Here is a 12,975-nt window from a genome sequence, read left to right on the forward strand (position 1 = left end):
GCCTCTACTAGGCGTGAACATTTTCACAAACAGTACAGCACACACAAAAAAAAGGCAAGCAGCTTCCTCCACCATTGTGTGATCGGATGATCAGAAAGAGGCTCTGCTTTCATTGCTCATATATTTTGCACAGACTAATAGGAGTAAAAGCCATCGTGCTGTGTGGAAACCAGGGAGCGGGAGTCAGCCAGGAGTTAGGGGCTTTCCCATTTCTCTCCCTAATGAGGGCAAACTGTGTCAGGTGAAGCCATGTTGAGTTTGACATGATAACCTACTCAAATTAAAATATCCAGAAATAAAATATCATGAGTTAAAAAAGAAGCCACACCGATATTAAGAAATGAGATTTATTGCCTTGACATGGCAGGGGTGTGGTTGTGATCAGAAGGCCACTCTGGGTTCCCCTGGATGCAGAGCCCTCAGCTGAGAAACCTGGGTGCAACACATGCTCACACACACACACTCACACACACAAACACATGCCCACACTCACACACACAAACAACACATGGTCACACACACAACACATGGTCACACACACAACACATGCTCACACACACAAATACAGCACATGCTCACACACACACACAACACAACACATGCTCACACACAAACACACATGTTCACACACACACCACATGCTCACACACACACACAACACATGCTCACACACACACAACACATGCTCACACACACACACACACACCCCAGAGGAGTCCCAGGGCCTCCTGCTCTGAGAAGGAGAGATCCTGGTCAGGATGTGAGAACCTGAACACCTCCTGCTTGGATGGCTGCAGCTGTTGGCGTCAGACTCTGGTCATGAAGAATCAGCCTGAGGAGAAAGAAGGATGAAGAAAATCCATCGGTGGGGGTCCTTCTCATCCCCAAAGGCCCTTCCCCACTGGCAACACACCATCCAGAAGGTGCTCTCTCCTTGTCTCCAGATCATCTCCAAACACCCTTCCTCCAGCTCCCCCACTGCTCCTCCCCCATGCAAAGACATCCTCCCGACCTGTAAATGCCTGCCTGCACCTGGGACCTCAACCAGGAGGATGGGTGTGCCGGATACAGGCCTCCCCACCCAAGAGCCACTCTGTGTGCTCCCTGGGTCACAAGACGGTCCCCACAAACTCACATGTGCGCCATTGTGTCTGGCTCTCCCGCCCCCTCCAGATGCCCCGACATACCCCCTGAGCACGGCTTTCGGAAGCAGATGATGAGCACCAAGCCAACAATGATGCCCAGCACACCCAGGCCAAAGGCCACGCCACACAGCACATTCTCCAGAAGATCAGAGGGCAGCGCGTTCTGGGGCACTGGAGAGAAAGGGGAGCTGATCAGCCCCGAGACCTGGTTGGGGATGATGTGGCTGTCTACGACAGCACAGACCCCGAGGCTGGGAAGACTGAGGTCAGCGCAGAGCGGGAACAGCCTGAACAAGGGCCAGGTGGAGAAAGAAGCCCTCCCATGGGTCTACCCCTCTTCTGCCCCACAAAGGAACCAGGCTCCCAGGGAGAAGGGTCTCACCCCAAAAAGCGATGGCTGTGTAGCCATCGATCTCATGAGTCACGATGCAAGAGAAAAGATCAGAGGGTGCTGGTGTGAAATTTAAGTAGGAAAAGGCCTGGAAGGTGAGTCCATCAACCGCGGAGACAAAAGTGGGCCCTGCTCCTTCCACAGGCGCCGACTGATGCTGCCAGTTCACGGTCAGTGTGGGTGGAAAGAGGTTACTGATGAAACAGACCAGCGTGTTGGGCTTGCCGAACTCCAGGGGCTTCAGTGTGAACACCTCAACGATGGGGAACCCTGTGGGGGGATTGAGGCGTGAGGGAAGGACGCTCAGATGGGACCCCCGTTTATGGAGGGGCCATGGCACATGGAGGAGAGAAGAGGAATCGGGGCTCTGGGGGAGGTCTTTGCCCAGGCAAGAACCAGACCTGGACCAGAGGCCGACCACGCCGGCCCCGCCACCGGAACTTCCTGCAGCACTTCCGGTCTGGACCCCACGTGGGCACCTGACCACGGGCTGTATTCTCGTTAAAAAGGCAGGCACATTTTAACCAGGAGTTTGGGATTAACAGACACACACTACTATATAGAAGACCAATAACCATAAGAACCTACTTTACAGCACTGGGAACTCTACTCAATATTCTGGAATAACCTATGTGGGAAAAGAAACTGAAAAACAATGAATCCGTGTGTGTGTGTCAGTGAACCACGTTGCTGCACACCTAAAACGAACACAACACTGTCCGCTAGCTATACTCCAATATAAAATAAAAATCAAATTAAACAACAAAGGTGACCACCGGAAAAAAGGAACCAATTGGTAAAAAAAAAAAAAACATTGAAAACGCCGATTAAAATCGTTTAAGGATAGTTTCAAGAACTACATGTTTGGACATATTTGAAAGACATGCTGATCACATCTATATATGTTTTTTAAGTTATCTTGTTATCCAATTATTGTCAGCTAAGTTTTGATGTGGTATTGTTGTTTAAATCTTGAAAAATGTACATTAAAACACATTATGATTGCAAACTATTTCGTTTAGAACGGCCAGACAACAAGGTCCTGCTGTGTGGCATGGGGAATTATATCCAAACTCCTGGGATAAACAGTAATGGAGAAGAATGTTAAAAAAGGAATGTATGCATGTGCATGACCGTGTCACTTTGGCGTGCAGCAGAGACTGGCACAGCACTGTGGATCAACTATATTTCAATTAAAAAAACACAGTGTGATACCCAAACAATTATGGCAGAATAATAAAATAAATATTAACAGAGCTTACTTAATCCATGTAGTTAAGCCTAGTTTACCAAGGCAGTTAACTACCATTTTGTTAACTCAGCTAGGGCTTTCATCCACTGTGATCCATCAACATTTCCTAATAAACTCAAGTTCTAAAATAAATAAATAAAATGAAATTCAGGCACATCATCAGATACTTCCATTCTCCCCTTCCATCTTGCTGAGCATCGATCATGACACAAGTGCTAACAGTCAGAAGGCATCCGTTGGTCCCTGCTAATTCATCAAGTTCCATAATTTTGAATCCTACTACATCCCAGGGGCTTTTCTTCTCCCCACAACAAAACCAGAGTGCAGACCATGGGTGGTAAAAAAAAAATCAAGGTTCAAGGGGAGAACCAGAAAGCATGAGATGGGGAATTGGTGTGAAAGGGAAAATTCAGTGTATAATGAGGTTAAGAGGGCAGCTCCCCTCCCGACCCCTACAGAAAAATGCCCTGACCTCTAGACACTGGGATTTGCCCTTCAAGTTTTGGGCCAATTTCCTCGATCATGGCCCGGCAAAAACCTTTGTCAAACATAATGTCCGAAGTATCTCCATGCTGGTGAGCCCAGTCAGCAAATTCAGGCAAGCGAGGCACTCGGATGCTCTGGGAAAAGTCAAAGGAGAAAAGCTGGTCCTCGTCGTAGGCCTCAGAGAGCCCCACATTGGGGCTCCAGTCCTGGCAGTACATTGTGTGCAGGAACGTGTGGTTCTGTAGCTCATCCCTCCACCCTGGAGCAGGAGCTGCAAAAGAGACAGGGTGGGGTTCAGGGAGGTGGGATCCCCTTTAGCTTAGAAAACAGCAAGGGACTTCCTTGGTGATCCAGTGGTTAAGAATCCACCTTGCAATGCACGGGACTCGGGTTGGATCCCTGGTCGAGAAACGAAGCCACAGCCAAGAAGCAACTAAGCCTGTGCGCTGCAACTACTGAGCAATAGTTCAGGAGCCTTTGCGCCGCAACTAGAGAATCCACTTGCCGCAACGAAAGATCCTGAATAACGTAATGAAGATTCTGCTTACCTTAACTAAAACCCAACACAGCCAAATAAATAAATATTTTTTAAAAAAGAAAGAAAATAGCAATCCCTGCTCCAGGGAGGAGGGGGGCAGTGGTGGGTTTAGAACCCCTCTTGTGTCTGTCACTTAGGCTCTGCCTCCCAATAGGGGCGAAAAAGAAATTACAGAATCTCTCCAAACTTTCCCAGTCCATAAAAATGTCAACCATCTAAAGCTGTAACAACTAAAATGTTCTAGGATCTAAAGTGACAAATTCACTTGACAGAGTGGCAGCATTGACTGTATTTTTGTGCCCAAAAGCACTCAGCAAAGGAGGTAAGTTGCGGCTGAAATTCAGCTTGCATTTTGCTTACCAAGCTTGCATCCTGGCACAGGGTTGTGTGTGCGTGCTAAGTCCATTCAGTTGTGTCCAATTATTTGCGACCCTGTAGCCCACCAGATTCCTCTATTCATGGGATCCTCCAGGCAGGAGTACTAGAGTGGGTTGCCATTTCCTCAGGGGATCTTCCCGACCTAGGAGTCGAACCCACCTCCTGCGTTTGCAGGCAGGTTCTTTACTGCTAGCGCCACCTGGGAAGTCCTGGCACAGGGCTACTTTCTTCCACAGAAGAGACCTTAGTGTAATTCCCAGGAGGCCATCCTGTTGACTTGTGAAGGGCCTGTATGGGTTCCTCAGTCTTCACGTGGATGGACGAATGGTCGTGATCTAAGCCACAGACAACACTGCCCTATCCTACACTCACACACATAAGTGAAGTTGTTCAGCCATGTCCGACTCTTTGCAACCTCATGAACTATAGCCTACCAGGCTCTTCCATCCATGGGATTTTCCAGGCAAGAATACTGGAGTGGTTTGCCATTTCCTTCTCCAGATCTTCCCGACCCAGGGATTGAACCCAGGGCAGACACTTTACCATCTGAGCCACCAGGAAAGTCCACGGCAGACTATAAAACCACTCTCCAGGCTTCTTTTCAGGCATTTCATTGGCACCAGGCCTCTCTGAAAATATCTTCCCTCCCTCAGCCCAACAGACCTTGCAAAGACAGGACTGGGGGAATAGTACCATAGCTATAGGAAATAATCCCTAATTCTTTGAAACTCCTGGCAGGAATCTCCCCAGCCAGAAAGATTCTACTCAAAACTCAATACCCAGAATGATAGACAGTTACAGGAAGAGGGATCTTCCAGGTTCTTCTTCCATTCCACTCCATCATTTTCAGAGAAAGAAACTAAGGACCAGTAAAGTTAAGAGGTTTTTCAAGAATTGCAAGGTGAATTGATTTCAGAGTGCAGGGTTCCTAAGTAGGAACAGCGGAGATAACATCTGTTTTGTTCAAATCCCAGCTCTACCGCTTACCAAAGGGGTGAACTTGCCCAAGTTACTTAAAACTCTTGAGTCTCATTTCCTTCATCTGGAAAATGGATATAATAATCTCTGCTTCAAGAGACTGTCTTCAGTGGAACCTACGAAGCTCCTCTGGCATTGTTTACCATCCATCCATAGCATGGCTCTGTTTCCCAATTCTGCTATAGTTTCTGCTCTCTCATCACACTTTCACCACTTACTAAGCACTCTTTTCACTTTCAAATACCCCGGCTCCCTAGGCTCTACCCCAATCAGGATGGAAGTCAATGAGAGGTACTGTCATACCTTCAGGGGCAGTCTGGCACAGGGACATCAGCCACAGAAAGGAGAGCAGCCGTAGCAGCGCAGCTTCCTGGCTCAGCTCATGATCCATATCTTCACACCTCCCCGGGGGGCTAGGAACTACCAGTCAGCTGACCCAGGTCCCCAAATTCCTTCCCAGATCATGTTTCTCCAGCTCATTTCCCACCACTGCCCTTCTCATTCTGGATAAGCCAATCACAAAAAGTGTAGGGTTTGACGTTATCAGTTGCTGGGGAGAGACCTGAAGCAACCCACCTTCTTAGGACTTGGCTCTTTCACCCGGCCAGCCTTGGGGTGTAGCCTGCGTGGGGAAGCAGTGGAGGAATGTCTGCCTCCTGGTGGGGATCCCTCTTCAGTATCCGGCTGTCAGCCTCAGTCTGTAACCAGACCAAGGGACTCTTCTGAGCAGCACCACCCTGTGGCCAAATAATAAACTGAGGAAGCTCATTTTCCCACAGCAAACCCCACCACCTCACCTGGACCCAGGGCTCTTCAGACTGTTTGAGGATGGAGGAATAGGTGGGGTGTAATTAGGAAGGCTGGTAAGAGTCTTGAAGGAAAAACAGGCCAGCAGAATGTGAGGAGAGAAAAACCACCCAGGGCAAGGAGCAGGCAAAGGGGAGAAGGTCAAAGGCATTCAGAGCTCCTTTCTTTGGAGACCTCTGTATAGTTGGACTGTAATGGTTGGAGGCTGTTCATATGTTCCTGTTTGGAAATAGGCAGGGGATGAAGGTGGAGTGTCAAGAGGAGCTAGAATTCTATTTTTTTAGGAGTTACTTTTTACTTTATCTTTTTAAGTTTATTGGGGTATAGTTGATTTAAAATTTAGGCAAGAGTTAGATCATATAGGCTCTGTTACACCAGAAGACAGATGGGGTTGTTTCTTTGCTTCCCGCTGCACCATGCAGGATCCTAGTTTTAAGGCAGACGCCCAACACAAAGAAGGATGCACCGTTGGCTACTCCCATCCCTTTCACCTCTTGATGAAGTGTCCAAGACAATCCATATATCCAGCACCAGAGGAAAACCTGAGCCTATTCCAAGTCCTGAGTTTGAAACTCTTGCCTAAGGCATAAATATGAGCCCATGCCCCCTACTGAGAGAATCTAAACGGAAGCCAACCTCCCAGGAAGGCTGGGAAACACACACCTTGCAGAGTCCTAGACAGAATAGCCTAGAACACGATATAGGAGACAAGGTGTGGCACAGACACTAAATGTTAACTAGGCCACTGAAAGACACTAATTTGTATGAACCCGGTGGCAGCAGGAGCACCCGGGAGCTAAGAGAAGAAAAGACGAAGAGCATTCAGAGAAGAGACGTGTTCCATGAAGAGGGGCAAGGCCAGCGTTACCAGATGCTACTCAGAGGTCGAGGGAGGACTGGAAAGCATCCTTAGCTTTGGGAATTGTGAGACGGGTGACAAACGTGTTGGGAGCAGTCTCGGCACTGTAGCGGGAGCGGACTCCAGATTGTGGTGGGCTGAGAAGTGGGAGACGGGGAAGAAGCTGTCAGTGTATGTGCTGCAAGTATGACAGAGAAGAGGAGGAAAGACAGAAGGGGTTTGAGGGGGAGGCAGTGAGAAAAACCTAACGTGGCGACCAAGTAGTAATCTTAGAAATCAATCTATGTGAACACGGTCCTTTCAAAATCCATACTCCCTTCTGGGAAACAAGCAATAGCAGTCATAACAGCCCCAAACACCCCCATGACTTTCTGCATATCCTCAAACACTAAAGGGTACATACATGTGTGTGAGTGTGTGTATCTGTGGTGGTGGGTAGAATGCCAGGGTTGGGGTAGGCTTCCTTTGTGGATTAATCCATCAGTAATTCCTGTGATGGGGAAGATTCAGCCCCTTAGGAAAGTAGTGTTAGTCGTTCAGTCGTGTCTGACTCTGCAACCCCATGGACTAAGCCTGTCCGGCTCCTCTGTCCATGGGATTTCCCAGGCAAGAATATTGGAGTGGGTAACCATTCTTTTCTCCAGGGGATCTCCCCAACCCAGGGATAGAACCCACGTATCCTGCATTGCAGGCAGATTCTTTACTCTCTGAGCCGCTAGGAAAGCCCTAGGAAATTAGAGAGGAGGTGACTCAGACAGTAAAGAATCCATCTGCAATCAGGGAGACCTGGATTTGACCCCTGGGTTTGGGAGATTCCTAGAAAAGGGAACAGCTACCCACTCCCGTATTCTGGCCTGGAGAATTCCATAGACAGAGGAACCTGGCAGGCTACAGTCCATGGGGTCGCAAAGAGCTGGATATGAAGGCAACTTTCACTGTCACTGTCATATCACCAAAACTATCAGCAGAGATAGATGGCGCATGGCCACCTACAGTTCTACACCAGGAGTGAGCAACCTTTTTCTATAAAGGACCAGATAGTAAATCACTGAAAATTAAATTTCATATAATTTTGATGAGTCACAAAATATAATCCTTTTTTTAATGGGGGGGGAGAGAGCAAGGGTAGTCAGGCAGTCTTCAAATCATTATTTATTCAGTTCAGTTCAGTTGTCATACCACAAGGCATGTGGGTGGGATCTTAGTTCCCTGACCAGGAAGCAAACTTGAGTCCCCTGCATTGGAAGTGCAGAGTCTTAACCACTGGATGGCCAGTTCAGTTCAGTCGCTCAGTCGTGTCCAACTCTCCATGACCCCATGAATCACAGCACGCCAGGGAGTCCATCACCAACTCCCGGAGTTCACTCAAACTCATGTCCACAGAGTCGGTGATGCCATCCAGCCATCTCATTCTCGGTCGTCCCCTTCTCCTCCCACCCCCAACCTTTCCCAGCATCAGAGTCTTTTCCAGTGAGTCAGGAAGTCCCCAATTCTTTCACTTTTTTTTTTCCAGTCATTTAAAACAAAAAACCATTCTGAGTTCCTGGGCCATATAAAAGCAGATGGGCTGAATATTACGCAGACCATAGTTTGCTGCACAAGGTTCTATCTGTAGTCAGAAATGGGGTGGGGGACCCAAAATAAACCCACCCTCCAAAAAGCCCCAGTCCTCCTTGGGGATGGCAGTTAGTGTGTCCCAGGTTAACCCTGTTCGGAAGGAGGCCTGGGGGAGGAGCGCGAGGACTAGAGGGAGGTCTAGGAACACGTTGGGGCAGACACTGCAACTACACCGGGTGGAGGGGCACGGAAGTCCAAGCTCCCCACCAAGAGCGGTGCAGACAGTCCAGCATGCAGAGAAACGCAACACCCATCATCAAGGTGGAGGCAAGGCTGAGGTTAACGATCCTTTCCCTGTACAAACGGGAACAAGTTAAAACATTTATAACTACCCTTCCCTCTATGTAATTCTTCTTTCTCCCAGGACCGTGCAACAACCTCCATCAATAGATAGCTCAAAAGTCATCAGTTTGGGAAAGTGGGAATTGCAGGCAAGAAGGGGAGGTGGCCAGTTCTGTATCCCAGTAACTCTCTTCGATGAGATATGAATGCCTCTGAAAATAGAGCCCTCACACCTGTGAACCCAACAGGCCCCGGCTTTCTCACTCAGCCCTCCATCTGTCTGTACTCCTGCCCCATATTCTATTTCTTGAGAGCCAACTTTCCTGAAGAAGTTGTGGGCAACCATCTCTCTTTCGTATTTGCCATTTAATCCTTAACCCTAAACAACGAAACAGTTCAACATCTTTGTGTTGTTAAATCAAATGGGACTCTTTGCAGTCTCAGTAACATTTGACACCGTTGGCCACACCCTGCTTCCTAAAATGGTTTTATTTTTTGGCATTCCTGACAGCACTCTCTCCTAGTTTTTCCTCCAACTTCTCTGGAATCCTGTCACCTTTATGGATTCCTTTCAGCTGACCCTTAAGTCCCTGGAGTTCTGTCCTCACCCTCTTCTCTTACACTCTACACCTGCTCTCGATGGCACTTACCCTCACTTATCTTCCATTATCACCTATTTGCTGACATTGTCCAAATTCCCCTCTTTGGCTCAGACCTTGCTGATTCCACCATCCTTACACCAAACCTAAAGGAGATGCCTTTAGGCTCTCCACTTGGATGTTGTACACAGCAGTTCTCAAATTGTACTCACCACAAAATAGGGCCCCACAAGACATTTCTGTAAATGTAAATTTGATAGTAGGAATTTTTATTTTAAAATGTATTTCAACACAGATGTAGTAAGACACCAAAGATGTTTATAATTTTTATTATGCAATAATTATATTTAATAAGGTTATTTTTATTTTAAGCAACAGAAACCAATTCTAGCTAACTTCTAAGCAAAAAGTCAAAGTGTTAGTCACTCTGTGCTATGCTTAGTTGCTCAGTCACGTCCGACTCTTTGTGACCCCATGGACTGTAGCCCACCAGGCTCCTCTGTCCGTGGGATTCTCCAGGCAAGAATACTGGAGTCGGTTGCCATGCCCTCCTCCAGGGGATCTTCCCAACCCAAGGATCGAACCCAAGTCTCCTGCATTGCAGGCAGATTCTTTACCATCTGAGCCACCAGGGAAGCCCAAGAATACTGGAATGGGTAGCCTGTCCCTGCTCCAGGGGAACTTCCTTACCCAGGAATCAAACCAGGGTCTTCTGAATTGCAGGTGGATTCTTTATCAGCTAAGCTACCTGGGAAGCCCATTAGTCGCTCAGTTGTGTCCAACTCTTTGTGGCCCCACAGACTGTAGCCCACCAGGCCCCTGTGTCCACAGAATTCTTCAAGCAAGAATACCAGAGTGGACTGCCATTTCCTGCTCCAGGTGATCTTCCTAACCTAGGGATCGAACCCAGGTCTCTCGCATTGCAGGAGATACCATGGAAACCCCTTAAAGGGGAGATTTATTGGACAGATACAGAGCTAGCTCACAAAATCAAAAGGCATAAATCAGCTAGTCTCAGGAAGGGGAGTCACAGGGGCCTTAGAAGCAGGGGTTGAGTTGCCATTAATATACCTCATCTTCAAAGGCCTCCAGCATCTTATCTTTCAAGTTTCATGATGCTATAAGAGACAATCTGTCTCAGCTTGTATTAGGTATGGACCTCTGGATCAATTAGTGGTGGCCAGGCACAATATCATCTCCGTGTCTCAGAGCTATTCCTGAAGAAAAGAGAATTATCACAAACCAAACAACCACCTCAACATAGCTATCTTGAACATACGGCATCCCAGACAATGGCATGAGATCACCTGAGGCGTCAACATCATCTGTGTATAAATATTCAGACATCATTTCCCAGTCAACTTCCAAATGCTATCTGTCATCTACTTGATGACTTCTGGTCTATCACAGGTCTTGCCACAAATTCAAAATATACTGTATAACTTGACTCAATGTTGATTAATTATAATATTTATATTCCACTAAATTATTTCCTTTGGATCTATGACCAAGTTTGAATTTTTTTTTTATTTATTTGGCTGCACTGGGTCTTAGTGGCAGCATATGGGCTCTAGTTCCCGGACCAGCTCCCTGCATTGGGAGCTCAGAGTCTTAGCCACTGGACCACCAGGAAAGTCCCTGAAATTTTTTTTTATCATGGAAAATTTCAAACACAAAAGAATCTAGTAAACCCCCACACACCATTGTTTTTAATTTGGCTGCATCAGGTCTTATTGCAGCACGTTGAGATCCTTGTTGCATCATGCAGGACCTTTCTCATTGCAGTGCAGACTCTACTCAGTTGGGCTTCCCTTGTGGTTCAGAGGGTAAAGTATCTCCCGCAAGGCAGGAGACCTGGGTTCCATCCCCAGGTCGGGAAGATCCCTTGGAGAAGGAAATGGCAACCCACTCTAGTACTCTTGCCTGGAAAATGCCATGGACGGAGGAGCTTGGCAAGCTACCGTCCATGGGATTGCAGTCGTAATACGACTGAGCAACTTCACAGGCTCAGTAGTTGCAGCACATAGGCTTAGTTGCCCCACAGCATGTGGGATCTCAGTTCCCCATCCAGGGGTCTAACCCTGTTCCCCTGCATTGCAGGACAGATTCTTAAGCACTGGATCACCAGGGAAGTCTCCCCCTATATGCTTAAAGTTTCAATAATTTAAACATGCTAAAAGTCTTCCATTCTTGTTACATCTATTCTATTCCACACACATTTTTTTCTAGAGTATTTAAACAAATGCTATCATTATATGTCACCAGTAAACATTTCTAATAGCATCTATAATAACTTCCTTTAACTGCCATACTATCACTACAAGTAACAAACTTAAAAATGATTGCTTAACTTAATCCAGTCTGTGTTCATTTTCCCCCCTCAGTTCAGTTCAGTTCAGTTCAGTCGCTCAGTCGTGTCCGACTCTTTGTGACCCCATGAATCACAGCACGCCAGGCCTCCCTGTCCATCACCAACTCCCGGAGTACACTCAAACTCATGTCCACAGAGTCGGTGATGCCATCGAGCCATCTCATTCTCTGTCGTCCCCTTCTCCTCCCACCCCCAACCTTTCCCAGCATCAGAGTCTTTTCCAGTGAGTCAACTCGTCGCATGAGGTGGCCAAAGTATTGGAGTTTCAGCTTCAGCATCAGTCCTTCCAATGAACACCCAGGACTGATCTCCTTTAGAATGGACTGGCTGGATCTCCTTGCAGTCCAAGGGACTCTCAAGAGTCTTCTCCAACACCACAGTTCAAAAGCATCAGTTCTTCGGCGATCAGCTTATTCACAGTCCAACTCTCACATCCATACATGACCACGGGAAAGACCATAGCCTTGACTAGACCTTGGTTGAGAAAGGAATGTCTCTGCTTTTTAATATGCTATCTAGGTTGGTCATAACTTTCCTTCCAAGGAGTAAGCGTCTTTTAATTTCATGGCTGCAATCAGCATCCGCAGTGATTTTGGAGCCCCCAAAAATAAAGTCTGACACTGTTTCCACTGTTTTTCCATCTATTTTCCATGAAGTGATGGGACCAGATGCCATGATCTTTGTTTTCTGAATGTTGAGCTTCAAGCCAACTTTTTCCCTCTCCTCTTTCACTTTCATCAAGAGGCTTTTGAGTTCCTCTTCACTTTCTGCCATAAGGGTGGTGTCATCTGCATATCTGAAGTTATTGATATTTCTCCCGGCAATCTTGATTCCAGCTTGTGCTTCTTCCAGCGCAGCGTTCCTCATGATGTACTCTGCATATAAGTTAAATAAGCAGGGTGACAATATACAACCTTGACGTACTCATTTTCCTATTTGGAACCAGTCTGTTGTTCCATGTACAGTTCTGACTGTTGCTTCCTGACCTGCATACAGGTTTCTCGAGGCAGGTCAGGTGGTCTGGTATTCCCATCTCTTTCGGAATTTTCCAGTTTATTGTGATCCACACAGTCAAAGGCTTTGGCATAGTCAATAAAGCAGAAATAGATGTTTTTCTGGAACTCTCTTGCTTTATCCATGATCCAGTGGATGTTGGCAATTTGATCTCTGGTTCCTCTGCCTTTTCTAAAACCTGCTTGAACAGCTGGGAGTTCACGGTTCACGTATTGCTGAAGACTGGCTTGGAGAATTTTGAGCATGACTTTACTAGCA

General features: G+C 47.1%; 1 protein-coding gene across 1 annotated transcript; it reads right to left on the reverse strand.

Annotated features, from left to right (window-relative positions):
* Nucleotides 1-331: 331 nt before the first annotated feature.
* LOC129543214 (HLA class II histocompatibility antigen, DM alpha chain) lies at nucleotides 332-5,657 on the reverse strand. Its single transcript, XM_055406227.2, has 5 exons — nucleotides 5,472-5,657; nucleotides 3,261-3,545; nucleotides 1,528-1,806; nucleotides 1,188-1,316; nucleotides 332-832 (listed from the first exon to the last, which is right to left on the reverse strand). Exons 1-5 carry the CDS (start codon nucleotides 5,557-5,559, stop codon nucleotides 828-830), a joined length of 786 nt encoding a protein of 261 aa, XP_055262202.1. The 5' UTR covers nucleotides 5,560-5,657; the 3' UTR covers nucleotides 332-827.
* Nucleotides 5,658-12,975: the final 7,318 nt, after the last annotated feature.

Source organism: Moschus berezovskii, chromosome 23 (genome assembly GCF_049115385.1).
Source record: "Moschus berezovskii isolate FMDL1 chromosome 23, NW_MosBer_1.0, whole genome shotgun sequence".
Taxonomy (NCBI): domain Eukaryota; kingdom Metazoa; phylum Chordata; class Mammalia; order Artiodactyla; family Moschidae; genus Moschus; species Moschus berezovskii.

Coding starts and splice junctions, on each gene's coding strand:
- LOC129543214 (XM_055406227.2), bottom strand. CDS start 5,559: ATGGATCATGAGCTGAGCCAGGAAGCTGCGCTGCTACGGCTGCTCTCC. Junction 3,546..5,471: donor GTGCCAGACTGCCCCTGAAG/GTATGACAGTAC, acceptor TCTCTTTTGCAG/CTCCTGCTCCAGGGTGGAGG. Junction 1,317..1,527: donor CACAGCCATCGCTTTTTGGG/GTGAGACCCTTC, acceptor CTTTCTCTCCAG/TGCCCCAGAACGCGCTGCCC.